General features: G+C 43.6%; 1 protein-coding gene across 2 annotated transcripts in view; it reads left to right on the plus strand.

The window, feature by feature from the left end:
* The window catches only part of EIF2AK3 (eukaryotic translation initiation factor 2 alpha kinase 3), a 50,979-nt gene that overhangs the window by 12,548 nt on the left and 10,643 nt on the right, over positions 1-27,788 (plus strand). The window contains exons 5-13 of one of the 2 annotated variants that reach the window (XM_056857293.1): positions 842-1,004; positions 4,552-4,689; positions 8,337-8,459; positions 9,014-9,234; positions 10,538-10,650; positions 13,901-14,023; positions 15,840-15,989; positions 20,316-21,096; positions 25,045-25,212. In XM_056857293.1, the coding sequence (XP_056713271.1) occupies positions 842-1,004; positions 4,552-4,689; positions 8,337-8,459; positions 9,014-9,234; positions 10,538-10,650; positions 13,901-14,023; positions 15,840-15,989; positions 20,316-21,096; positions 25,045-25,212 (1,980 nt within the window). The remainder of the gene's footprint in view (positions 1-841; positions 1,005-4,551; positions 4,690-8,336; positions 8,460-9,013; positions 9,235-10,537; positions 10,651-13,900; positions 14,024-15,839; positions 15,990-20,315; positions 21,097-25,044; positions 25,213-27,788) is intronic. The other variant, XM_056857294.1, reaches the window with a different exon arrangement.

Genomic DNA, 27,788 nt, shown 5'->3' on the forward strand with positions numbered 1-27,788 from the left:
TTACTTATGACCTTGACCTTTTAATCTGATGTGTTTGGTTTTATCTTCTTAATTGTATGATGCTGTGTTGTGCTCTTTAGATGATCATTTGCTATTTTGTTTTGGTTTATATATGTTATTTACAAATACAAATACCTTTATTGGCATATGTTTAAAGGAATATACAAAAGCTGAAATTAAAATTTGAATGTTAAAAGCTAGTTCCCATTGGTTGATTGCTGTCATCAGGAATTTCGCCACCCTTTCTGTAATTTCTGGATCCCGATCAGCTAATAGTTTCTGAAGTGTTTTCCTGTTGTTTGAGTAGGAATTCGGAATGAAAGGTTTTATTAAGTTGTCTCTTGAAGTGTCGTATAGATGGCATTCCAGGAGTATGTGGAACAGGGAATCCAGGCATCCAGCCCCACATCTACAGACTCTATCTGCATAGGGTATTTTTAAGAATCTGCCACGAAGAATCACCGAGGGCAGTGTGTTGGTTCTGGCTTGCATAAAAGCTTTCCCGAGCTTAGGATTGTCAAGGTGTTCCAGGTATTTTGGACCAAGGTTTGGTGGGATTCCGAAATGTTGAGGTGAACAGATTGGAGGAGTTTGCTCTGAAGTTCATGGTTTATGTTTACAGTCTGCCTTTCTCACTGAGGCTCTGACAGTGTTACTCAATGTAAGTCAATACAATAAATCGGATGAGACATCTAACAAGCAATGTAATAGGGCCTTTTTGATGCCTTTTTGAAAGCTGGCTTGAATATAGTCTTCCAAGAGATATGGGGTAAAAATGTCTTAGGTAAATGAGTTTAATTCATAGTGGAGGGGGGAAAGTAACCTATTGCTTTCTCTGCAGTTTTGCACTCCAGTTGCTTCTGCCTGGCTGGTTAAAGATGGCAAGGTAATTCCAATTAGTCTTTTTGACGATACAAGTTACACCTCGAATAATGATATCTTAGAAGATGAAGAAGATCTTGTGGAAGCTGCCCGAGGAGCTACAGAGTCCAGTGTCTATTTAGGTAGGTTGATATAATTGTTTTCTTGTCCAACAATAGTAGATTTTCTGTTTTCCAGTGGGTGGTGCCAAGGTAGGATTCAGCAAGAAAGTACTTTCTTGGGCATCTCTATAAACCGCATGGTGGACATATAAACACCAATTTATGCTTGAAATGCTGATGAATTCTGGCTCCAACCCACAACATACTGTTGTCTGCAGCTACATCTGCACCAGTCCTTTGGATGGGGACAAACACTTGCTTGACGTAAATCCTGCATTCTTAAAAATGACAGTACTCCCCAGAGAAGTGAAAGTGAAGAGGCACATGGATAGGGCTAGACGGGCACATGGGAGTCACCTTCCACAGGCCCAGCAAGGATAATGGTAGAGCACCTCTGGACATCTTTTGATTGGATCTCTTAACTCGTTATCCTGCTCTTCTTCCCAGGAGCCCAGGGCTCAGCAATGTGACGTCACACTTCTGTGTCCTGGGAAATGGGGTCTTCTGGCCTCCTCCCAACCCAGCCTTACTGCTGGTTGTAGTATAAATCTGGCATAGAGACCTCTGGTTAATCTATGTGTTATTGAGGTGCTACAATCTGAGACTTTATTTGAGAAGTGCATTTACTTAGTATGAGGTGGTCACTTTGCCCTTCAAGACCATCTCTGCCTGAGGACATAAGCTAATACAATCATATGAATTTACTTATTTATTTAAATCTATGTATTCTCCAGTTCCTTGTGGCTCCAGGCATATTATAATTTACTGTTACAATCATCAGAATTAAAAGCATAGAAAAACCCTAATCCTCAAAAAAGATGTTTGCAGTCTATGCCACATTAAAAAGCCTTGGCAAATAAAATGGTCTCGCTGCATCTCCTGAAAATTTCTGAAGATGGCACCCCTTCACCTCCTCAGGGAACCTTTTCCACATAATGGGAGCTACAAGGAAGAAAGCACTAGTTTGCTGGGTTTAAATCAGGGTGGATTTGATTGAAATCAAATCGATTTAAATCATTAGTAAGACTTGATTTAAATCATGGTTTTTTACAGAAAGACTCATTCTTGTTGGTATAATAATTTTTACAACCAGATGGTTACATTTTTGGAATAATAAATTTTCAGAGTAGTTTTTACAGTTATATAAAAATTACTGATTTGGTTATACTATTGGAAATACTTAGATAATTGTGAAATTATTGCGAGGAAGAGGAACTTCATTAAAATATTCCCATACTAGGTCTGTTTTACGGCCTGCTGCCATTATAGGTTTTCTCCTCCTGGGAGAGAATATTGTGATAAACCTCTGGCTACACACACAAATGTAATGGAATTTCAAAGGGGCTATATCTCCCAGCAGCCCTGACTCTGGAGAAGGTAGCCTTCCTTTTTCCAGAGGGGAGGAGGGAAGAGGAGAGATACGGTTGGTGGGCCTAGGCTGGAGCAGGCTGGCAGGAAGAACCAGCCGAGGAGGAGAAACAGGCTGGTGGAAAGCTGGAAAAGGGGAACCAAGGACTGGAGTAGAGAACTTCAGGGATTCCTGCTGCAGGACTGAAGTTCCAGGTAGAGACTTTGTTGTTTGGACAGGGTCAGGTGAGCCCTGGGAAGAAGGGCCTGGAACCAGTGAACTCTTATTAGTTGACTGGCAAGCACTTCAAGGCCTTGCCAAGGACTTACAGATCAACATGAACATATGAAGCTGCCTTGTACTGAATCAGACCCTTGGTCCATCAAAGTCAGTATTGTCTGCTCAGACTGGCAGCGACTCTCCAGAGTTTCAGGCAGAGGTCTTTCACGTCACCTACTTGCCTACTCCCTATAACTGGAGATGCCAGGGATTGAACCTGGGACATTCTGCACGCCAAGCAGAGGCTCTACCACTGAGCCATGGCCCCTCCCAGTTACTGTTTCCACCACCACCACCACCTCTTTGGATATGCTTTACATTAAAGTGCTTATTTTATACAGTTAAGGGTTAGTGCAGTTGTTGGAACCCAGTGGGGTTGGGAAGAGGTTGCCAACCCTGAAGTGCCTTCAGCACTTATCTCAAGTCTTAGTTGCACAGGCACACAACTGACTTGCACAATTATTACACAAAGATCCCAAGACTTGTGGAGTATTCTGCTCACAAGGTTGCACTTTCATTTTTACTACCTGCCCCTCCCTCTTCACACTTAGCTACTTGTGCAGATCTATTCCATTCCAAACAATCTATTCATTGAACCTCTTGAAACTTAGCCCTTAAGAGGTAAGAGGTTGATTCTGTGTATATAGTTTTGCAAAGGAACAATGAGATCAAGTTTTTCCCCTCAACTCTATGTTTATAACATTTTTGCTGTGAAGAAGAGGCATGTTATCTCTGCAGACACAAATTCACACTTTTGAGAACTGCAAAAACAATCATCTGTGATAATATCTTCTTGTTAGAAAAACTGCCCCAAATAATCTTACAGAAACCTCTGGAAGAACATGACATTGTGAATGGATTAATGGAATTCATTTACCAAAAAATTTAAACACTGCATAAATATAAAGCCTCATGCTACATAATTAAAAACTAATCCTTATTTCCTGATGAATAGCCTTTGGACTATAACAAATCTTAAATAGAAAACTATCTTTAGATAGATTTTTCCTCAAAAAGCATTTAATTTTAAAAAATCCAATTTAAAGTTAAAAAATCAATTTTTTTGATTTAAAAAAATATCATTGGTTTTTATCCACCCTGGTTTAAATGAATGAGAAATGTGTAATGTTGGGTGTTGCTGCAAATAAGCACTTCTGTTTTAACTGAGAAAGCTGCAGCAATGTGATTATTGGAATATTTTCCTGGTATATGATGTTACCAGCAAAGGAGGAATTTAATTTTTTGCTAATTGTTTTGAATGATGTAATGTGTATTTACTGCTTGTACTGTTACTTCTAGTACTGTTAGTAACAACCTAACTAGATAAGACTTTGGGAGATCTGTGATGGGATCTTCCCACTGTTTGTAAAATAGAAAGAGCAGCCTTGTGGGCCCCTGATTGAAATCCAGGCTGGTGGTAGGGGCACATGGGTTCTATGTTTTCTAGCCGACATGATTTCGCCAGTTAAAGCTGAGTCCCCTACATCCTGGTATTGTCAGGCATGGAAGGAAAAAAGGTGGGGGGCCCACACTGCTACAATTTCTGTGTTAAAAAACACACACCAGCGAATGACCTAATTTTGTGAAACTTATTTGATAGAAACTGCTTATACTGAGAATTTTGTTTTCTAATGTTAAATATTTGCTAAAATATGTGAAAATTGGTGTTTAATACATACATGCCTCAGATACATGACTCAGTAGATCTACGGATGATTTTGCATGGCGTAGGCAATGAATCTTTTGAACTTATTTAACAGTTTGCTTATATGTTTGCTTTCCTCCATCGTATTTAAGCACATAGACTAAGAAATATTTTAAGTGGTCATTTTGCAATAGTGTTAGAAGGTCATCCCAAATGCTTCTGGAAATACAAGATGTCTCTGAAATAACATTACAAAGCAAAGTAAATCCTAATATGGCCTTTGCTTTATTATGCAGGAATGTACAGAGGCCAACTATATCTACAGTCGTCTGTCAGAGTTTCTGAAAAGTTTCCAACCAACCCTAAGGCTTTAGAGTCTAGAAAGGATAATGCTGTTATCCCATTGCCTGTGATCAAATGGAAACCTTTGATCCGTAAGTGACTGTTCTTGTCATTAATGTAACTTTTTCAAACAGGAGGTTAATCACATAACTTCTGATATGAAATGGAATTGCGCTGATCTCTGATTAGAAAGTTACATTAGCATATTATATTTCTAAGTTTAAATATAACAGTCTAAGATGGAAGTGACTTGCCAGGTAACACATTTTGGGATTGTGGTAGATGGCTTGAAGAAAGTGTAAGCTCACTTTGGAACAAGGGTAAAATGGGGAAATTCTGTGAGAGTATTAGGAAAGGATTTGAAAAAAGAACGGCCAGCATTATTATGGCCTTGCAAGGATCTGTTGTGCACATTTATTTGAAATTTTGCATACGGTTTTGGTTACTGTATCTCAAAACAAGAAAAGAAAAGCAGCAGTATATTGGTGTGCTTAAAAAGGTACAGAAAAGGGCAGCCAAAATGGTCTACTTATTTTTATTTTTTATTTAATTACATTTGTACTCTGCCCTTTCCCAACTACAGTCAGGCTCAGGGCAGCTACCAAAAAGGACAACAGTCAAGTTAAAATACAGTGCTATAACATTTAAAAGCCTTATACAGTCTAAATTCAGGTGCCCCCCCCCCACAATAAATACAAATAAGATGGGGATGGCCAAACAGGAAGGAACAGAGGGAAGGTCTAGGAGTTGGAGCGCTTTCATCGGAAGGAAAGGCCAAGGAATATGGTTCATTGTAGTTTAGGAAGAGGCAGGGGGTGGTGGTTGAGGGTTATGTGGTAGAGAAACAGAAAATCTTCCTTTTATCTACCGTACTAGAACTGGACACCCGTGCAGCAGATGGGCAGTAGCTTTAAAACAGACTGAGAGCTACTTCACTCAGAGTAATTCACTTGTAATAATAATAATATTTTACTTGTATGCTGCCCTTCCCCTAGCAGAGCTCAGGGCAGTTTACAACAGAATAAAACACATAATCAATACAAATAACATAATTTAGAATATAAAACACAAAAATAATATGTTAAAATGCAGAAAGATAAAACATTAAAAAATATGTTGCCTGCTAATCAGTCCACCTCCAACTATTGAGATATCAGTTGTGGGGCCCTGGACCCATTTTATTCCAGCTTCTGCCCTGGCCAAGGGGCGGAGAAGGCTTCCGTTGCCCTCATGGACTATCTTTGCTGACAGCTGGATTGAGGCTGTTTGGGGGTGTTGATTTTGTTAGATCGTTCAGCAGCCTTCGACATGGTAGACTGCGGCTGCGCTCCTTCCTCCGTGGTCAGGGATAGAGGGTAGTGCTCGGGGAGAGGGTATCACTGCGACACTGGGATTCTGCAGGGGGCGATCCTCTCACCTGTTATTTAACATCTATATGCGCCCCCTCGCCCAGCTGGTCTGGAGTTTTGGACTGGGTTGTCACCAGTACTCCGATGACACCCAGCTGTACATGTTGATGGATGGCCAGGCAAATACCGCCCCGGACACACTGGCCAGGTGCGTGGAGGCCGTGATGAAATGATCGAGACAGAGCCCATTGAAGTTAAAATCCATCAAAGAAAGAGGTCCTGTGGCTGTGTCGGCGAGGGTCGGAGGCAGTCTGCCAGCTCCCGGCTCTCAAAGGTGTGCAGTTGACACCTGCATCCACCATCAAGAGCCTGGGTGTGATTTTGGATGTCTCCTTGTCGATGGAGGCTGATGGAGGCCCAGGTCACAGCCATAGCCAAGGCGGCATTTTACCATCTCCACCATGTGAGGAAGCTGGTGCCATACCTCTCCCACCCTGACCTAGCCGCAATGATCCATGCGAGTGTTACCTCCAGGCTAGACTACTGTAACTCACTCTACAAAGGGCTACCCTTGAGACTGCTCCGGAAACTTCAGCTGATCCAGAATGCAGCAGCAAGGGTCCTTACTGGAACCCCTCTGAGAGCACACATCCAACCAGTGCTCTGGCAACTGCACTGACTTCAGGTGGAGCACTGGATCAAATTCAATGTTCTGGTATTAACCTTTAAAGCCCTACACAGTCCGGGACCATCGTTATCTATGGGACTGTCTCTCCTGGTGTGCAAAGAGCGCTGCGCTCTGCAAATAACAACTCGTTGGTGGTCCCTGGCTTGAAAACTGTCCAACTTTGTCTGCCCTGGTCTGGTGGGACTCCCTATCTTGTGAGACTAGGGCCCTACAGGACTTAATGCAGTTTTGTAGGGCCTGTAAGACTGAGATGTTCCGCCAGGCCTTCGGTGGAGGGCAGCGACAGTTTTCCACTGTGGCTGGCCTCCCTTCCCCCACCCCTCCTCACTTTACTTGGACTGCTTTGGGGGCCCTGACCAAAGCAGTCCCCTCCGGGCTGGCTGCCATCCTGTGTGCTATAAATTATGCGCCACCTGATTTTAGAGTTAGGATTTTATGAATTATAGTTTTAATTTTTGTATTGATGTTATTGTTGAAGTGTTGTTATTGTTGATGTTTTAGGTGATGTGAGCCACTCTGAGCCCGGCCTTGGCTGGGATAGAGTGGGATATAAATTCAATAATTATTGCCAAATGTTATTCATTTTATTAATCTTAAACCAAAGGAATCAGTGCAGCCTTGGGCATTATCATTTTGAGATTTATGTTCAGTTTAGAGACTTGGATAATATTATAAATATGTTTTTCTACTTGTTGGACACATGGATTTTTGCAATAGAAAGATGGTTGCAATGTGTTATTAAGCATTATTAATATTAAAAGTTCAGTTAAAAATCAAAACAAAAAACAGACAGAGTCTAACCCCTTACGATATTGCTGTCAGCTTCACTGACACACCGCATTATGGTATGCATCCAAGAAGACGAAAAAAATCTATAGTAAAATCAAAATATTTTGGGTGATGTCCATAAAACTGTAGTGTGGGAAATAACAAATATATTTATTATAAGTAATGATGCCTTAGAGAGGAGCTGTGGGTGTTGTTTTTTTTATATTGAGGAGAACACAGAAGAATATTTGAATTAGCCACCATTTCACAGTGTTGATAAGTTGGAATAAGATCAGTGGTCAGACCCTGGTAGGGTCTGTTTCCCCCTCTTTATATCTCGTTCCAGTGGTTTGTCTGGAAAGGGACTGTTTTCCAGGTGGCCACAGATAAAAAGGGCATCAAAGTTTTGAATGTTTTCTAGCCCTCGTTGTGCATAGATATGGTCTTCAGCATATTAGTATTGGCAAGTAGGAAACCTGCAAGGACTTGCAGGGGTTACTTCTTTTTTCTTTGTATCCCCCTCCCCGCAGTATTTCCTTTTTCTCTTCTGCTGGCAGCCCGTTTCCTTCTCTCCTTCCCACCCACCAGCCAACCTACCTTTTTTCTGCTCCCCCATCTTCAGCTGTATTTATGTGCTACATTTATACCCCACCTTTCTCTGCAATGGGGACCCAAAGCAGCTTACAACATTCTTCCCTCTTACATTTTACCCTCACAACAACCACCTTGCAAGGTAGACTAGGCTGAAAGATAGTGACTGGCCCATGGTCACCCAACAAGCTTCTGTGGCGGAGTGGAGATTCTAACCTGAGTCTCCCAAATCCTAGGCTGTTATTCAAACCACTACAGAACACTGCCCTTGCTAAGACTAGTGAAGTTTATTAATTAATTGTTTTAACATCTCCAACATCATTATTTTGTTTTTCCTTTCTAGATTCTCCTTCTCGGACTCCTGTGTTGGTGGGATCTGATGAATTTGATAAATGTCTCAGCAATGATAAGTTTTCCCATGAGGAGTACAGTAATGGTGCCCTTTCAGTCCTGCAGTATCCCTATGGTATGAATAAGCTGCACTTTAAGGTTTCAGCCATTACTTTATGGGAACTTGGAATGTGCTATCAGAAGCTAGGGTTTTTTCACTTACACAAAGGTACTTTTAAATCTCTATTAGCTCATAGGTAAATTGTCTTCTGAGTACTGGAAGAAGAGGCTGTCTTCTGAGTACTGGAAGAATTTGCTTGGCTTATAGCAAACCCACATAATTAATTTTCTCAATTAGACCCGTGGGTAACCAAATAAGCTGCCATGTCTTTCCCACTAGGAACCATAGCCAGAATCCAAACAAGCTTCTGCGTGGTTCCATGCACTTATCAGGGGCTGCTGGGCAGTTCTCTTAATTGCAGTCCTCAGTCCCCATGCAACACGGTATTAAAAGGGAAAGCTTTCCAAATTGATTCGTCTGAAAGGGGAGGGAAGCGGTTTCTGTTGTGTGTGTCTAAAGCTGGGAGAAGTTCTTTGAATGCTACCTGGGGCTTTCTCTATTTAACAGCTTTAAAAAGCAAACTTCTTTGGTTTGTAGACAGTAATATTCATTCTTTTCCTCAAACAAAGATAATGGCTACTATTTGCCCTACTACAAGAGGGAGAGGAACAAACGAAGCACTCAGATTACTGTCAGGTTTTCTGACAACATGAACTACAAAAACACCAGAAAAAAAGATCCAGTTCTTCTTCTGCACTGGTGGAAGGAAATTGTTAGCACCATCATATTGTGCATTGTGGCCACAACGTTTATTGTGTACCGACTTTTCCATCCACGTGTTCACAACCGAGTAAGTATATTGCTCTAGAGAATATGGAGTCTTAAGTATATCATTCTAGAGTTGCTTGGGTTTTGTTTTGAAGAGCATCATTGTGACTGTAATTTTAAGAACACTTTCCTGGGAGCAAGTCCCATTGAATAAAAGTGAGTAGACTTTAAGATTGCTCTCTATGTGTGTAGTAATACTTGTGCACGATTTTCACTAATTTTTCATATTCCACTGTAGAATTAGTTAAAGAACATGGATTTTGATTTATTTTCATATACAGTAAGTCCGTGACTTCCAAATGCCTGATTTATGAACACTCACACTTGTGAATGCATCCATGATAAGAAAGTGAGCTTGAGAGGGTACACAGATGGTAGGGAGGGCCATGGAATAGCTCAGATGAAGAAAGGCTGTGTTGTCACCCCCCACCCCTCTTTTACATTTTCCTTTTGCTGCTCCCCGCAAAGGGCAAAGGAAGCTGGGGGGAGGGAGAGAGGGGCTAGAGGAGGAACATGACGATGCCCACCCTGTGCCAACCTGGCACTACTGTTCCTGTGATCTTCCTTGCGGGCTGCAACATGCTCAGGATGATATTGGGTGAAGCTGGAGTTTGCTGTGCTCCTGGCCAGCTGAATGGCTTCAAGGCTGGGTGCCACTGGCCAGGAGGGGTGCAGTGGTGCTTGGCTTTGCCCTGCTAGGGAGGACATATTGGCTGGGTGCCAGAAATCCGCCCCCCTTCTTTTCTCAAGGTTTGATTTGTGCTGTTCAGTTTTAGCCTTTTCTAATGATCCAGTTATTGCCTAGGAAATTGTGGTTCCTGGGTATATTGTGAATGCCATTCCAAATCCAGGAGAATGGAGGCATGGCTCCCTCTCTCAGTGACATGTTACGACTTCTTACAGTTCTGTTAAATACTAATATTTGTGAGAAATCCCTTCTTGCTCTGTCACTCCAGGAGAGCTCATCTAGCTGCAGAAAAGGGGTGGGGAGAGCAAGACCAATAAACCCCACTTTTCACCAGAAGCAACATACTGGCACGTCATGCATCTCTGCTTTTACTATGTATCTTTTTTTTAAATTTTGAGCTCTCTGGAAGCCATGTAGCTCATCCTTGTGGTCTACATATACCGTATTACTTTGAATAGGGACTAGTTATCATAGTGTAAAATATCATTGGAGGGTGCTTTCACTGGTCTGGAAAAGCCCTGACATGCCAGTAGCCAGTATACTGACATGCCAGTATAATATGTCGGTCTCCTGTAATTCTCAATATAAGCTGGTCACAGTGTTAGCTAGTTGTGAATGATCTGTTCTTGTCTATCAGCAGCGGAAGGAGTCTGAGACACAGTGTCAGACTGATAACAAATATGAGCCTGTTGCTGGACAGACCAAAAATAACAACTGGTCTGATTTCAAGAATTCAGGATATGTGTCAAGGTAAGAAGAGTTTTTGTTTGCAGTAATCTACACCCCACGGTGCCCTAGCTGTTAAGAGCCAGAGGATGAATATTGAGCCAGCTTTAGTTCTCATAAAACACGACAACGGGCAGATTGTAGACTTGGAATGGGCTTTGTAGCATCACTCTCTCCAAAAGCAGCTCCTTGTGCTCCCAGTCGCAGCTTCTTATTAAGCAAGCAGGGCAGCTGTAGCTTAAAACCCCTGACGTATGCCTGAATGGGTGTTCTTTGTGACCCTAGAATCAGAACGTGGTGTTAATTTTCCCTGTTAGAGATAAATCATCACATCTAGAAAGTGCCCCTTCCAATAGAGATTATTAACATGGTTCATGCCGTCATAAAACTTACTCGTAAAATGTTTTTCTGTAAAAATGATTTTGGACTGCATTACTTCAGGCTGCTGACTGAAAGTGGCTGAGAGTGGCTAGTAGGTGGTATATGGAGCCAGTTTTCATGGTGCTTGTCAGCATCAGTGATACTGGGGTGGATAGTCATGTGTTCCTGGAGGAAAAACCTAGGTTTTAGGCAGTCTAGGACTTTGGCACAAAATCCTGAGTTGACACCTTCCACTCCTCATCTGATCCCATCAACAGGTGTGGACGTACGCAGCCAGCCTTGGTAGTAGCAAGTGAAGAAGCTCCGCATAAAACACCTAGAGTGGCTGTGTACACATCATTTTGTGCCTTCCTCTCTCCAGGCTGTGAGGCACAGTGGTTCAGCTGGCCACTGACAACATGAACCTCATTTGCTACATCGGCAACCAGGGTGACATGGCATCCAGCACCCTGAGTGGCCTCTCCTGCTGCCTGTAGGAAAGAGATTATGCAAATAAAGAACAAAAGCACGATGGCTAATAGTACTACTGTAACAAGAAACTCTAATAATACATGTGTGCACAGATAACAACAAATATACACACAGTCTGCAAGTCCCAGGATTATAGCATCAAGGTAAGTACCAAAGAATAACAATATCCCCTAACTACTTCGACATAAAGGAGGAGTGATCTTACCACTGAACTGACGTCGTAAATCCTCAGCACTGGAATGTGAAAAGGGAGTCCGGTACACAAAGTCCCTTTGCATATAAATCTTCATCAGTCGTGTCCCTGCTTGAGTGAAAATGACCAGCCTTGGAGCATGGTGATCCTATTCTTGGATCCTGTAGGATTCTTCCCTTTTCGCATTCCAGTGCTGAGGATTTACCGACAACTGTCAGTTCAGGAGTAAGATCATTCCTCCTTTATATCGAAGTAGTTAGCAGATACTGTTATTCCTTGGTACTTACCTTGATGTTATATCGCTGGGACTTGCAGACTGTGCATATATTCGTTGTTATCTGCGCACTCATGTATTATTATAGTTTCTTGTTACAGTAGTACTATTGGCCATCGTGCTCTTGTTCTTTATTTGCCTGTAGTAAAAAGGCATTGGGTGCAGCGTCACTCCCATTGCCATCCTTGTCACAGGTGACCACGGCACTCAAGTGGCTATTGAGTGGCGCACAAATTGACACTCAACTCCTCTACGTTGCTGGGGCCACCTCAAGCAAGAGCAAGTGTTATTGCTTCTGCTGCAAGGCAGGTGCTGGTTGTCTGCCTGCGGGGAATGTTTTTCTCTGGATCTACTCAGGATGCCTGTCTGTGCTTTCCCTCCTATCCCCTTTGCAACTGAGCTCAGTGAGGTAGAAATTTCCACGTTGATGCTCTGTGAAGGTGCAAAGCCCTTCAGGAGGAATGCACAGATTGCCACTCAGGGATCAGCAATTACATGGAAGCAACCTGACTTGCTTTAAAAAAAAAGCTTGTGGGGCTTCTTGAAAGGAAAGATATAATCCTAAGGAGCTACGGAGATTTTTAAAAGGAAGGCGATGAAAGGAAATCAGTTTGAAAGGTAAGGTAAGATGGTGCTTAATTTTTTTTTAAACTGCTTAATAAAATACTTTTTTCTGCTACTTTGCCCAAGGGCTCCCTGGGTGTTAGACAGTTTTTACTTCTGGCCACTATCTAAGAGGAACCTTACCTCATAAAATAGAATCATTGCATAGTATGTGTTTAATTTTTTTTTTAAGTTGCCAGGATCGTAGTGCAGAAGCAAAGTAATGTTTTAAAAATAACAACAAGGTCTCTAGAAGAAAAGGAACTGTGACATTGTGTTGGTATAATTCAGGCAAGCAATATGCAATGTTTTGGTCCTGGGATCAAGAACAGCAGGAAGGAAAAATTTAGACCCAGCCATCCGAGAATGCCTCAGACAAACTTACACATTGATTAATAAAATAATCAGCTTAAAAACTGTAATGCATGATCCTACCCCCATTTCAAATTTCAAGTTCCCTTTCCTACCTGTTTTAAACTGGTTCAAAATTACTGAAAGAATTACCAAGTTACTTTTTAAAAGTTAGTGACTGATTGAGAGAGCTAAAAATACTATTGAAATGCTACTAAATTGGAACTGTTCCCAGATTTTTAATGGTTGGACTCCCGGTTTGTAATGCCCTTGCATAGATCTGTGGCGTGCTTACATTTTGAGTACTATGTCCAGTATCAGTCACTGTACCTCAAACAGGATAATATAGCACTGGAAAGTGTGCAGGAAAGGGTTGCCGCAATAACAAGCAATGTCAAGCTCCATTTTAGGGCCAAAATTTAAGTGCATTCTTCTGATGCCCAAGAAACCTTCACTACAAGGAAAGCCCAAGGCGTTTGGGGCTTTTTAGCGTAGAGAAGTGATGACAAAGGGAGTATGGGGTAGAGAATATAGAGAGAATTTGCTCTCCCGTAATGATTGACCTCATGGCCAGCATCCAGAGAAGTTTATGGGCAGTACATTTAGGACAGTACTTCTATACTCACCTAAAAATTAACTTGTGATATTCACTCTCGGGTTGTAGTAGTTACATTGGCTTTAAAATGCAGTTCAACAAATTCATAGAAGATAGAGCCACAAATGGTTATGAACTAAAATGAAGCTAAATGTTCAGAGAAAATAACCGCTTGAATAAGAATGGGGACATTCACACCACTGGATGCATCTGGGTGGCTATTGTACGGAACAAAATGCTGGCCCGGGTAGACTGTTATTTTGATGCAGTGCTGCTGCTCTTATTTTAAGAGAATTTGGGCTATATGTGTTGTTGTGGATTCACACGAGCAAAGAATGTTTGTAGTAATTTAGATGGTAGCAGTTGATCAAGTTTTGATTCTCTCTCCCCCCTCCCCTTTATACAGATGTTTAACAGATTTTGAGCCAATCCAATGTCTAGGTCATGGAGGATTTGGGGTAGTTTTTGAAGCTAAAAACAAAGTAGATGACTGCAACTATGCTATCAAAAGAATACGTCTACCAAATAGGTATGTAAAGGTCTTTCTAAATTTGAACAAGGGACTTCAGTATTGTTGGATATAATCTAGTTAATATATGTCATGCATTTTTGAAATGTTATTGTGGCATACTGTGTGCAATTATTGTGTTGATAAGTTGCTTTACATATAAATCAGAACTTTTAAAATTACAACATGGAAACTAACCGCAAAACAATAAGTGTGAATTATATGAAATAAATAGTTTTTGATTGAGGACAGAACATTCCGAAACATTTGGGTGCTCTCCTTCCCATCATCCCTGGAGGCAGGAAGTAGGTCGATCTTCCTGTCTCTAAGTGGGAGGGAGTGGCCACCATCCCCAGTTTCTCTTCCTGCCTCCACTGTGAGAGCACACAAAGAAGGAGCTCTGTGGATGTTCTATTCCCCATGGAGCTATCGGGCTGTCTTTCTAGTGTGCCTCCCGCCCCCCACATCGCTTGCCTCAACCACTTGCTCACCTGCCACTCCCAGCCAGCTTCAGCTTACTGGGCTTTGGATGCCTCTGATTGTGTATCCTCTTCAGGCAAGAGGGAGACAGTTGGGATGAGGCCCTGCAGCAAGCATCTGCCTTGTGCTTCCTCACACCACCAAAGTGCCACCCAGGAGGAGGGAGAAGCTAACTGGCTGCATGAAGGAAAGCAATGTCAGGCTCCGTTTTGGTGCCAGAATTCAAGTGCATTCTTCTGAGACCCAAGAATGGCAGGGGGCACCTGCCCTTGGCAAGCAGGTGGAATCTGTTGAGACTGAGAAAGAGCTACTCCTGCTGGTTCTGTAGAAATTGTGAGGGGAGGGGGCTCTCTCTGTTCTGTTTGGTTTTCAAGCATGGATGAAGAATTTCTTTTCCCAGCAGATGGGGGGAAAGGAGCAGAGGCAGCAAAGGGGCCCGGCGAGCACCCTAGACAGAGCTCCCCCTCTCCCACCCGTGAAGCTCACAAAACAAAAGTTAAGCTGAACTGAGAGCTGAACAGTCAAATGCTTTCCTATTCTAAATTGGCAAGGAAAAAGTCAGTGGCCTTGAATAGGGAGGACTGCATGTTTTACTCCGATGCTTCCACTGGGGATTCAGACAAGGAAGAAGGGGAGTTGTCAGAGGATGACCCCACCAACCAACAACCCAGAGGATGCACTGGCTTTTTTTCTTAGGAAAAGCTTCCTCCTTTGCTGTTCAGGACCCTAAACTTTTTAAAGCTCTCCACACCTAAAGCATAGCAGTCTAAAATTTTCAAGGGCAGTGAGGAAGGCTACTCTGAGTTTGTCTACAGGCTTCTGTGCAGACCCACATGTGTGCCTGCACAGAAGACCTTGGACGAACAACAGTTCTCTTTCAGTATTTGAAACACTGCCATTTAGAGAAGGGCAGGGAGCTGTTCCTGTTAGCAGCAGAGGACAGGACTTGCAATAATGGGTATACATTGCAGGTAGAAAAGTACCAGCTTGATAGTAGGGGGGGAAATTTACAGTAAGGGTTGTTCAGCAGTGGAATCGGCTGCCTAGGGAGGTAGTGAGCTCCCCCTCTGGCATTCTTCAAGCAGCGGCTGGATGAACTCTTGTCAGGGTTGCATTAGGCTGATTCTATATTGAGCAGGGGGTTGGACTGGATGGCCTGTAGGACCCTTCCAGCTCTATGATTCTGTAATCCTGTGCAAGACTGTACAGTCCCCTTTAAAAATTTCTACAGTAGTATGTGATACTTAAGGCAGTTCTTTCTCTTTTATACGCTGAAATACCATGTCGGGTCGTCAGAGGCCCAATTTGTCCCAAAATGAAGTGTGTGACTTTTTCTTTGTTATTTTTCAAATTCTAGAGAGTTGGCTCGTGAAAAAGTGATGCGTGAAGTCAAAGCATTAGCAAAACTTGAACACCCTGGTATTGTTCGGTATTTCAATGCTTGGCTAGAAACACCGCCAGAGAGTTGGCAGGAACGGATGGATGAATTGTGGCTAAAAGATGAAAGGTATACCTGTTAGTTCATGGAAAAGGACTGTGCTTACTTAAAAAATTCTGGAGGTATAGTATTCAATTTCAGAATCTCTAGCCAGGAAATCACGTAGTCTATCATAAGATTACTGCAACTACTCCAGAGTTTATACAAGGGTAACTTGCTGGAATTATATGCTTTTCTAGAAGTAGTGTCAAATGGACAAGCGTAACAGTAGAAGAGAGCTCATGTAGCAGCAGTGGTGAATATCCCCAGAAACTTTAACAATGCTGTTGTTACTCACTGATGCCACTTTCCCCACACTGCCTTCACGCTGGCTGTGGGTGCTGTGGCTCCCATCGGTGGGCTCCTTGGTGCCCTCCTGCTTTTTCTCCAAACCTTCTCATCTAAGCAAGAGCCCATCCCATCTTTATTCCACCTCATTCCACTTCCAGCTTGTGCTTTCACCATGGTTTCAAAACAAGGGCTTGGTCTCCTGGTTGAAGACTCTCTCTCTGGCCTTGGCATCATACCAGGTTTCTGCCCCTGTGTCCCTCCAGCATAGTTCTCCTTAGTTGTTAATCTCCACTGGCTCCCTTGTTCAATTCCTCCTGCACTGTCCATACATATGAGACTTTGGCGGGTCTCTCTGAATAGGTTTCTTCAGGTTATGGTGTAGTGGTTAGGAGCGGTGGACTCTAATCTGGAGAACTGGATTGGCTTCCCCACTCCTCCACATGAGCGGCGGACTCTAATGTGGTGAACCGGGTTGGTTTCCCCACTCCTCCACATGAAGCCAGCTGGGTGAGCTTGGGCTAGTCACAGTTCTCTCACAGTCCTTTTTGCACTTTTGTTAAGTAGCTTATAAAATCCTTTTTGCACTTTTGTTAACTAGTTTCTCGCTCCTGTACTAATTTCCTAATCCTTTGATACCAGTACAGTGGTGCCTATTTTCTTTCCAACCTCCAGGTAGTAGCTGGAGATCTCCTGCTGTTACAACTGATCTCTAGCCGATAGAGTTCACCTGGAAAAAATGGCCGCTTTGGCAATTGGACTCTATTGCATCAAAGTCCCTTCCCTCCCCAAACCCCACCCTCCTCAGGCTCCACCCCCAAACTCTCCAGGTATTTCCCAACCCAGAGCTGGTAACCCTACCCACCTATTTCACAAGGTGCCTGTTGTGGGAAGAGGAAGGGAAGGAGATTGTAATCTGGTTTGATTCTCCTTAAAAGGGAGAGAAAGTCAGCGTATGAAAACCAATTCTTCATTTTCGGTCTTCAGTGCAGCCCCACATTGGGACTGTGCTTGCGCGCAGACCTGCCACCTGCTTGATTCTTCTAGCATTTAGCCTCCAGAGGAGGAAGCCCCTCCCCATAACTCTCTAATGCCAGCTGCTGCCCAAACTGTCACTTGCTATGGGAGGAGCTTCCCCCTCTCTCTCAGTTTCTTCTTTGGCACCCCCACGTAGGGGAACTATCCTTGGAGGAAAATCAAGTCAGAATTGAAGAATAGCTGAAAACATTGAACGTAGGCTAGGAAGTGACCTTGAGACAGAGGCTAAACTCCATATGGTATCGCTCTCAGCTTTGCTGATGCACACAACCCACCCCCCCTATGTGTCTAAGAGGGGTTAAACAGCTTCTTACTAGGATCTAAAACTCACCTGCCTAGGGCAGTGGTTACATCCACAATGTTTAGCAGGGGTGTACTTCTCCCAGGGACTATGCAAAACAACTACTTGGACACAACCTTCCAGATCTATAAAGCATTATGCCTCAGGCATTTGCAGTAGAATGAATTCATACCCATGGCTCAGCAAAGTTCATGATCTCATCTTTTCCTGTCTTCAGGTAAGATCAGCTTTCTGATTGTATGCCCATAGTATGACTGTATAGAGAAGACAAAGAGATTGTTTCCGTGTAACTGGTGTTCTTCAAGTGGTCTCCTGTGCAGTTACGCAGCTTGCCCAGTGCCTGTTACCAACATGTTGTATGGAAGTCCTGAATGTGAAAGTGCAGCTCCAACCCTCTAAGCCTGCACACTGGCACCTAAACTCTTAGCTCTGGAGGATTCTGAATTGTGCTTGGCACAAGCAGAAAGCTGATGGTGTGACTGCCACTAGACTGGAGGATTTTCCTAATACTTATGGGAAAATAATGTAGTACTTGTGAAAATGAGTGTCATTAAGGGTGTTTTCAGGGTAAACTGCACAATTTGTAGGGAAAATAAATGCCCCCTTAACCTCTACAGCATAGCACTGCACAGGTTCTGTAATGTTTAGTCAACGTTTTGGGAATGGTTACATACAAAATGGCTCCTAAGTGACATGTGTTCCTTGGACATGTGGAACTACCTTCCCTCTGAGATTCCCCAAATTCTAACACAAGCATTTTCTGAAAGTTTTTTTGCTGTGTTTCCTCTTCAGCGGTCAAAGTTACTACTGGGGAGCTTAAATTCACTTTTGTATAGAGTAGGGGTCAGCAAACTGCGGCTCTTTGGCCCCTTGAGTGCAAATCTCCGAACTTGGTTCGGAGCTCTTGCGCCCGCTCGCACCGGCAGCCGGGCTGCGGAGCCGGCGCGCCTGAGAGAGAGCGAGCAAGAGAGAGCAGGCGAGCGGGCGTGCTGTCTCTCCCCCCCCCCCGCCGTGGAGAATGGCCGGGTCCCCCTTTCCCTTGCCCTCAATGGTTGGGAGGCTAAAGCCTCCCATCCCCTCTAGCCACGCGATTGCTGGGCGGGCGGCTGGGCGGTTCCTGGCCCGGGCCTCCCCGCCTATCAGCTGTTGGGCGGGGCGGACTTCCTTTGGTGGCGCATCCCTGGCACCGGCGCTGGGCCGTGGCGCCCCGTCTTCTGCGGCGCTGACTCCATTCCCCCATCGTCTTCTGGGCCTGCAGGTCCCTGTAAGCCGGGAAGAGGCACACTTTGGAGCCAGCGCAGGGGCTTGTCTGGTAAGTGGAGGGTGACGGGAAAGCCCCGGGGCACGGGATGGGGCCCCCGACCCGGGACACACGTAATGCTACAACTCGGGGTCATCTGCTGAAGCTGGAGGGTGGGAGATTCAAAACTGATAAAAGGAAGTATTTCTTCACACAACGCGTGGTTAAATGGTGGGACTCCCTGCCCCAGGAGGTGGTGATGGCTGCCAACCTGGAGGGCTTTAAGAGGGGAGTGGACCTGTTCTTGGAGGAGAGGGCTATCCATGGCTACTAATCAAAATGGATACTAGTCATGATGCAGGCCTATTCTCTCCAGGATCAGAGGAGCAGGCCTATTATATCAGGTGCTATGGAACGCTGGCAGGACAATGATGCTGCACTGGTCTTGCTGGTGGGCTTCCTGGAGGCACCTGGTTGGCCACTGTGGGAACAGACTGCTGGACTTGAAGGGCCTTGGTCTGATCCAGCACGGCCTTTCTTATGTTCTCATGTGCTTACTGCGTCTGTGAATCTAGAAGTTTGCTCACATTGTTCACATTAAGTGTTTGTCAGTCATTGTCATGATTTAATTTTATGGATACCTTACTTACTTTTTTCCCTCCTCAGAGGCCATGTCTACTCACTGGCTTTCGGTAGACCTGGACTCCGAGGAGGGGAAAAAGTCCCCCTTCAGAGGCCAGGTCCACCAATTGGCTTCTATGGGCCTCCAGAGGCCAGGTCTACTGCCAAGAAAGCCAATGGGTAGACCTGGCCTCCCAGTGGGACTCAGCCGGAGGCCAGGTCTACCAATAGGCTTTTATGGCAGTAGACCAGGCCTCCAGACGAGGACTCCGAATAGGGAGGGGGAAGTGGCAGGGACTTACAATTTAATTTTTATCAATAAAAAAGATCATTATTAAGCATGATATCAAGTTTTATTCAGTGTACCTATAGTTTAATTAAGACTTAAAACTTTAATTAAAGTTTATTAAGTTAATAAACAGTGTACCTACCTAAATAGTTGAAGTTTAAGAAATTTGGCTCTCAAAAGAAATCTCAATCGTTGTACTGTTGATATTTGGCTCTTTTGACTAATGAGTTTGCCGACCCCTGGTATAGAGTAAGCTATGTTTCATTAGACTTTTGGCTTTTCTTAAGTGATATTTTTCACTCTTGTTGAGAAAGGCTAGAAATTGGAAAAAACGCATTCTGTGCTGCCCTGCAGACCTCTGTTCAGTCCAGTGTCAGTCAAGGGATTTGGGATTAGCTATTTTGTTAGCAGTGCAGTCTCACAGGAAACTTAAAAATGTAGCCCATTAAAATGGTACAAAAGGAATGTATACACTTTGAAAGACAAATAATCGTGAAAACCAAACATAAAGATCGATCCCAGTAAAGTATGTTTTCTCTCTCTCTCCCCCCCCCACTTTTTTTTTATTATTTTTTGAAGTACTGGCTGGCCCCTCAGTTCTCCCAGTCCAATGGAAGCGCCATCATTTAAAATCAGAACTGACCCATTATCTGCCAAGGAACACATAGCAGTTATTACTGCATCACCAGAAAAGAAGACTTTGCTTTCTGTTGAGATGCCTGGTGACCAGTCGGAATCATCAGAGAGCCATTTCCCCACACTAGAATTTGCTGCCGTTGATAACGGAGACTCGAGCCATTCAGCAGATCCCATGATAAACGTGCAAGGCAGCTTCCTCTCTGACTGTGATATAGAGGATGGTCCCATTGATGACAATGAGCCAGGACACTCCTTTGCACTCTGCCCTCCAGTCACACCGACAGTGAGGGTGAGGGAGAGAACTTCGTCGTCAATTGTCTTTGAGGATTCCGGTTGTGATAATCCTTCCAATAAAGAAGGGGGCAAAACTGATTATTCATTTGCTTATAGTTCCTGTGAGGATAAACTAATAAGCAGAAAAGGATCTGATCATAGGATGTTTTCATCAGAAAGCCCTCCGCCTTTTTCTGTACGAAGACCAGCAACCTTAAGCAACATGAACAGCTCTAAAAACTCTGCACAGGGTATCAAACCTACGTCTCCAAAAGTGTACCTTTATATCCAGATGCAGCTCTGTAGAAAGGAAAACCTTAAGGACTGGATGAACAGAAGATGTACAATAGAGGAGCGGGAAAGGGTAGAGTGCCTGTTGATATTTTTGCAGATAGCAGAAGCTGTTCAATTTCTGCATAGTAAAGGATTAATGCACCGAGACCTCAAGGTATGTATTAAAATCTATACTGTACCTATGATCTTTTAGCTTTCTGGTATAAGCTGTCATCATGTGAGTATGCATACTTGGAAAAGTTGGGAGTTCTCAGTTGTGTTCCTTCTCTTGAGTTCTTGAGTAAGTATCACATTCTGAAGGATCCGGATGCTTCCCAGTAGAAGGCATTAAACATCATGTATGTTGATTCTGCCACATGGGGGTTAGTGTGTGGATGTCTAGAATCCATACTGACAGCTGTTTTGCAGTATATTAGTTGGTTCCTTTTCTCTTAAGGCCTACAGTTTCTGCAGGACATGGCTGTTTGGACATAAGTATAATGAATCACCATTCTGCCTTTATAAGTAAGAAGTATTCAGAGAAGTGTTGCCAGCCCAAGGCTGACAACTGGTGGGAGACTTAGTTTTGGGTGAATGCTAGAGCATTGCAATGACATTACTGCATTGAAAGTGACATTGATTTCCTCCATTTCCACCAGCATTCTCCCCCCCCCCACTCCAGTTGAGCGGCGGTGGGCAAACCTGGTAGGAGTTCTCCCAGGAGAACTGGCCTCCCTAATTCAGAGAGAGGTTCCACCAGTGGGACCAAGAAGTCAGGGCTGGAAAGCCGCTTCCTGTAAGACAGAACCATCCCACCAGTCACCAGTGTGTCGCCCGAAACAGGGAGGCAGGATTTTTTCCAAATTTCGAGTGAAAGGCAGAGTAGGTAGCAGCAACAAGGTACTTTCCCCCATTCTTCCTTCTGACAGTGCTAGGTGTGCAAATTAGAGAACCCACCCCATTGGAGTAATTTCTTATACTGTTAGATTTGCCACATTCTTTTTCCTCCCCCTCACTGAGGCAGAAGCCATGTGGCAGAGAAATTTCTGAGTGAGCATACTGCCTCTGCAGCACCTCTAGTCGCCGTGATGGCCTTGCATTTGGGATTTGTCAAGGCCTGTGATAAGGGAAGAAGCTAGTGATATACATTCACCTCCCCCTCCTCCATCCCAAACCCCTTCAAAGGCAAAGAGAGTGGGCACCCTTCAGTTGACTTCTCCCAAGTCAATACTTGTGCCAAACAGATCCTCCAACTTGCTTCCAACTTATGGTGACAATATGAATTAAAGACCACCAAAATGTCCTATGGCTAACAGCTTTGTTCAAGTCTTGCAAACGGAGGGCTGGGGCTTCCTTGATTTAGTCAATCCATTTCGTCTCTTCTCCTGCTGCCTTTAGTTTTTCCAAGATTATCTTTTCCAGCGAGTCTTGTCTTCTCATAATGTGACCAAAGTACGATGGCCCCAGCTTGGTGATTTTAGCTTCTAGGGAGAGTTCAGCTTTAATTTGATCAAGTCTTTTTGGTTGTTCATGGTATCCATCAAACTTTCCTCCAACAACCACATTTCAAATAAATCAACTTACAGCATAATGTAGTGGTTAGGAGTGGCGGACTCTAATCTTGAGTACTGGGTTTGATTCTCCACTCCTCCACATGCAGCCTGCTGGGTGACCTTGGGCCACATAGTTCTTTCAGAACTCTCAGCCCCACCTACCTCACAAGGTGTTTGTTGTGAGGAGGGAAAGGGAAGGCAATTGTAAGCCACGTTGAGATTCTTTAAAGGTAGAAAAAAGCGAGGCATAAAACCCAACTTCTTCCTGTTTCACTTTCACACCTATAGAAAGTAATGAGCTATTTTGATCTTGGATGCCAGCAACACATCCTTACTCATAAGGATCTTTTCTGGCTCCTTCATGGCTGCTCTTCCCAGTCTCAATCTCCTTCTGATGGCTTGGATGCAGAGTCTCCCTTTTGGTTGATGATGGAGCCAAGGAATAGAAAATATTTATCTATTTCCATCTCTTCATTGTAAATTGGTACCTCACGCCCTCTCACCAATATCATATCACACCAGGGCACTCAGGTTTATGCTGGAAAGGCTTTGGCTACTCAGCTAATTTTCTACACTGCTGGTGGACATGCCCAAAAGATTTTGGAACAAAATCTTGCGAGAGATAGAATTAATCATGCAATACAAAGTCCCTCATGATGCCTTAATTGTCCTACTAGAAAAATTTGATATACAACAACTCTCTACCCAAAAAAGGGAACTGATTTCAATACTACTACTGGCAGCAGAATTTCTGATTGCCTCGTACTGGAAAAAAGCAAAGATGCCTTCTACTGGGCAATGGTATGAGAAGCTGTGGAACCTTTTCATTTTAGATAAGGTATCTTCACAACTCAAACGTTTTAAATAGATGGCTGCCTTTTCTAGAATATGTGGGAAAGGGGGCATCACGAAGTCAACTATGCCAACAAAACTATCGTATGATTTGCATTTATTCAGTTCTGCAAAGTGGTACGGTTTCTGTAAAAAGCACTGATGTATAATATTGGAACATATATTGGAACCGAGTATTGAAACATATCTCAACTGTACAATGTTTAACCTACTGTTGTATTTTTAGTTTGTTATTGTTATAAAATAAACTTAAAAGAGTTAAAAAAAAATAGAAGACGCTATATGAACGATCAGTTTAAAAAAAAAGTTGTGTAATTCCTCAGTAGTCGTAACTGTTGTCTTCTTGAAGCTCAGCTGTAATCCTGCTGTGGCCCTTTCTGCTTTAACCTTCATCGGTAGTCATTTCAAGTCTTCACTGTTTTCTGCCAGTAATGTAGTATCATCTGCATATCTGCTCACGATCTGAGTTCGATCCCAACAGAAGTTGGGTTCAGGTAGCTGGCTCAAGGTTGACTCAGCCTCCCATCCTTCTGAGGTTGGCAAAATTAGCACCTAGCTTGCTGGGGGTAAAGTGTGGATGACTGGGGAAGACAATGGCAAACCACCCCGTAAACATAGTCTGTTGTGATATGATGTCAGTATTGACTCGGTGCTTGCACAGGGGACTACTTTTGTCTTTAAGTGCTAACCATGACAGGTCAATTTTATGCTTAACGTACAGGATATTCTTAGAGCAAAATAAATCTGACCTGAAGCCAATCCCCAAATATCTAAATTTGTTGACTGCTTGCATCAAGTGTGTGTCAAATATCTGCCTTTTGATTGGTAACTTTTTAGATTTTGCAAAACTTATAATTTTAGATTTGTCATAATTGATATCTGAAAGTTCAGTGCTGCAGTAGGTCATAAAAGCTTTTTTAGCTCTCTTCAGGCCAATCTGAGACCTTGAAAGCAGTACTAGATCATCCACATAAGGTAAAGTGGGAACTGAACAACCTTTCAGACACCACACATGGACAAGAATATCCTGTTAATCGGGTACAGAATCATTAAAAAATAGATTAAACAAATGTACAAGTACACAATCCTGCTGCATTCCTCTCTGGACAGAAATCAGGTTAGATACAGAGCCCAAATGGTCTAATTTAACGCACATTGAATTCCCAGAATAAAGATTCATAATTAGTTTTCTAGCTACAGTAATGCCTTCTCATTGTGAACTGCTTTGGGGCCCTTATAAATCACAAATGTAGTGTTAAACATACATTTCTACAAGAAGAACCACTCTCTTCACCCAATCTGTATTTGTCCCCATGAAGCTGAGAAGGAGTTGCAGTCATGGGCCAAGTCCTGTACAGCAGGATGAGAGAACACGTTTTCCCTTCCCTTCCTGTCATGTGGCTGCTGTGTAACAAAAGGGGTCGCCCGCCTCCATCCAGCTCACTGCAACTTGATCTATTACCTTGTTGACACAGGGACACACACTGCAAGTGAGACACTACTCCCTTATATTTTTGACATTTTTTTATCCTGTCACATGTTACACAATCCCTCATGGTGGCTGTAAGATCTACACATACATATTTTACGTTTAGAGAAAGACAAAGATTTCAGTCATGCACACTTATGAAAAATTGAGAACTGTAGACAGCCTTTAAGATCTTTAATGAGTCTGGATGATGTAGGCATGCTAAATAATCCTCTTTGTATTTTTCCAGCCTTCCAACATATTTTTCACAATGGATGATGTGGTAAAAGTTGGGGATTTTGGTTTAGTAACAGCAACAGATCAAGATGAGGAGGAACAACCTGTTGTAAGACCACTGCCACCGTATGCCCATCACACTGGGCAAGTTGGGACCAAGCTTTACATGAGCCCAGAACAGGTGAGTTCTGTATCTCAGTCTTTCTCAGTCAACATAGTTTTCATAATTCCACTCATGGTTTAAAAGCCTGGATTGTGATGTGGAGGCTGGCAGAATAACCAGCCTGGGTGACCTTAAGCAAGTCATTGACTTACAAATTCAGCCCAATAAGTGATAAAACAGCTTACTTACCTCAGATTGTATTTGTACAAATACTGAGAAAACATATGATCACCTTTAAATATTCTAAAAATGTTACTTATACGCTAAAAACTCATTTTTCCCTGGGGGTGTGTCAAGAAGTTGAGGTCCCTCAATTTCTTGGATTGCAGGATTTCTTTTGGGTTCAGGCCTAGGAGCCTATGAATTCTGTGTTGGGATTTTAGACCAGCAAAATAAGTTTCCTTTTGAAAACTGCTTCTGTAGAGGGAGTAAGGTAAGCTCCAGCTGGTGCCTTCTCTCCCCTTTCTGGAATGCAAGGCCGTGCATTGCCATAGTAACTAATCGGTCAGCCATCATGACGATGTTCAGGTGCCGGGGGTTCTGCAGACTTCATCGCCTGAACACCTCTTAGTGAGTCAGCATTTCTGACCAAGCGATTAATTAACAAGTAATTGCTTTCGTTTTCTCAATTGGCTTCTATGAGCTCATCCTTTTGAGAAAACGGATATAAGGACAGACCAGTCCTGAGCAAATCATGCATGCTTTGGGGTACAGCAGGAGAGCTGTGCTGGCAGCATCACAACCCATTTGATTTTGGCCCTTGAGGGGGAAACTCTGGTCAAGCTGACCTGCTTGGAGAAACCTTTGGACAACCTTTTGAAACTCTTGAATGCTGGAAGCATCTTTGGAACTTGGTAACTATAAATCTGATGCAAGAAACCTTTGCCAATCCATTTGAATCAAAAAAGGCTTTTGAATATATTAGTTAGCTATGCTAAATAGTTTGTTATTTTCTTGCTTGAAACTTCATGACTTTTTCTTTCCTGTAAACCAGCATAACTTTGATAAATAAATTGTTAGCCTTTAAATGGACTGTGTCTTTTGATTTTGGGATTCCAAGCCTAAATTCTAAGTGCCTTGTTTGAGTGTAAAAACCACCTACCAAAAGAACCTAAGACATTTTGGAAGTGTAATCTTTCCCTGGCAGGCCTCTACCTTGCAGGGTAAGCGTTGCACTTAACTTTTGAAGCTTGGCAGGGGTTACTCTGGACCCCGTGCCTGGAGGCTTAACTTTTGGTCCAGAGTTGGTGGCAGCTACTCATTAAACTGGGGGTGGAGACCTGGAGTTTAATGTTTTGTCTTTTTGGGAAACTTTTGACTAAACCAAAGCAGCTCCAGCTGGTGGAGGCTGGTTGGAGCTCTTTGACAGGGTGTAATAGAGATGTGCTTCTTAAGTTCATGGGGGGTCCAATTTTATTGGCACCCAAATGGAGGAAAAATGGGGGCCAATAAAATTGTAACTCATGTCCCAATCTTTACCAAACTTGGGGGTTCTTGCAAGGAGAGTTGCCAGCTGCTATAATGCAAAATTGGTGCCTCTAACTTTAAAAAACAGCCCCGTAGATTCCCTATAGGCTTCCATGGGAGGTATTTTGCCTCCACAGAACCCTGTGGGAAATTCTGGGAAGCCAAAAAAAGCTGGAAATTCTGGCGGGGGGGTAATGAGGGGGGGTTGTACAGCTTTTTTTGAGCTCCGATGCAATGGAGCCTTTTTCCCCTGGCTCGGATTATCCGAATGCACACTCCTGCTGCTCACACTTGTTGGGGCAAATTTGTCATTTTTTGGTTTAGTTAAGAGCTTAAGGATGATTTTAGACCTGATAAATAAGTTGAGGGGGGAGGCAAAAAGTGCCTTCTAGTTCTGGATCCCCTTCTTGGACCCAGTAAACCTGGCAACACTGATCCATGCAACAGTATGTTCGAGTATTGTAGCACACTCCACATGAGGCTGACCTTGAAGACTATTGAGAAACTTCAACTAGTGTAAAATGCAGCAGGATACTTATTAGCTGGGGGGCTCTCTCTGTGCATTTCCTACCACCAGAGGACAAGGTTCTGTCCTCTAAGCGTGCCCTATGGAGCATTGCCCCGCTTGCCTGTCCGCTGAGCCATGGGTGTCTTGGCTGGGGCTTAGGTAATGCTGGGGCGAGGGGACTGTGATGGGCTGTAGGCTTTGTCAGCACCCAAAGCTGCACTGGGACTTGGGGGCAGGGGCGAGGGGGGGCACGTGGGCTTCTCCTTTGCATGGTCGCCTGTGGCATACACCACTTTCTGTGCTGGCTTAACTTTGTGCTGGGGAAGACCTGAGACTGGACAGGCTTAGGGGCCGGCCACTCCCCCTTGGGCACTCCCCTTGGGCCTCCTGCTTCTAAGCCCTCAGTTATGCTCGAGTGGCACCTCTGCACTGCCAGTAGGGCTACCTGCCAGCATAACTCCAGATATGCCAGCATACCTCAGATACATTGTGAAGGGTGGGCTTTCCTAAATAAGAGCTCTTTCAAGCTCGAGCCATCACTATTCCAACCAGACAGAAACATGGTAGAGGATTGAAGAAAGAGCTTCACAGGTTCAGCTACAAACTACACACAAACTAT

This window comes from Euleptes europaea, chromosome 11 (assembly GCF_029931775.1).
Source record: "Euleptes europaea isolate rEulEur1 chromosome 11, rEulEur1.hap1, whole genome shotgun sequence".
NCBI classification, from domain to species: domain Eukaryota; kingdom Metazoa; phylum Chordata; class Lepidosauria; order Squamata; family Sphaerodactylidae; genus Euleptes; species Euleptes europaea.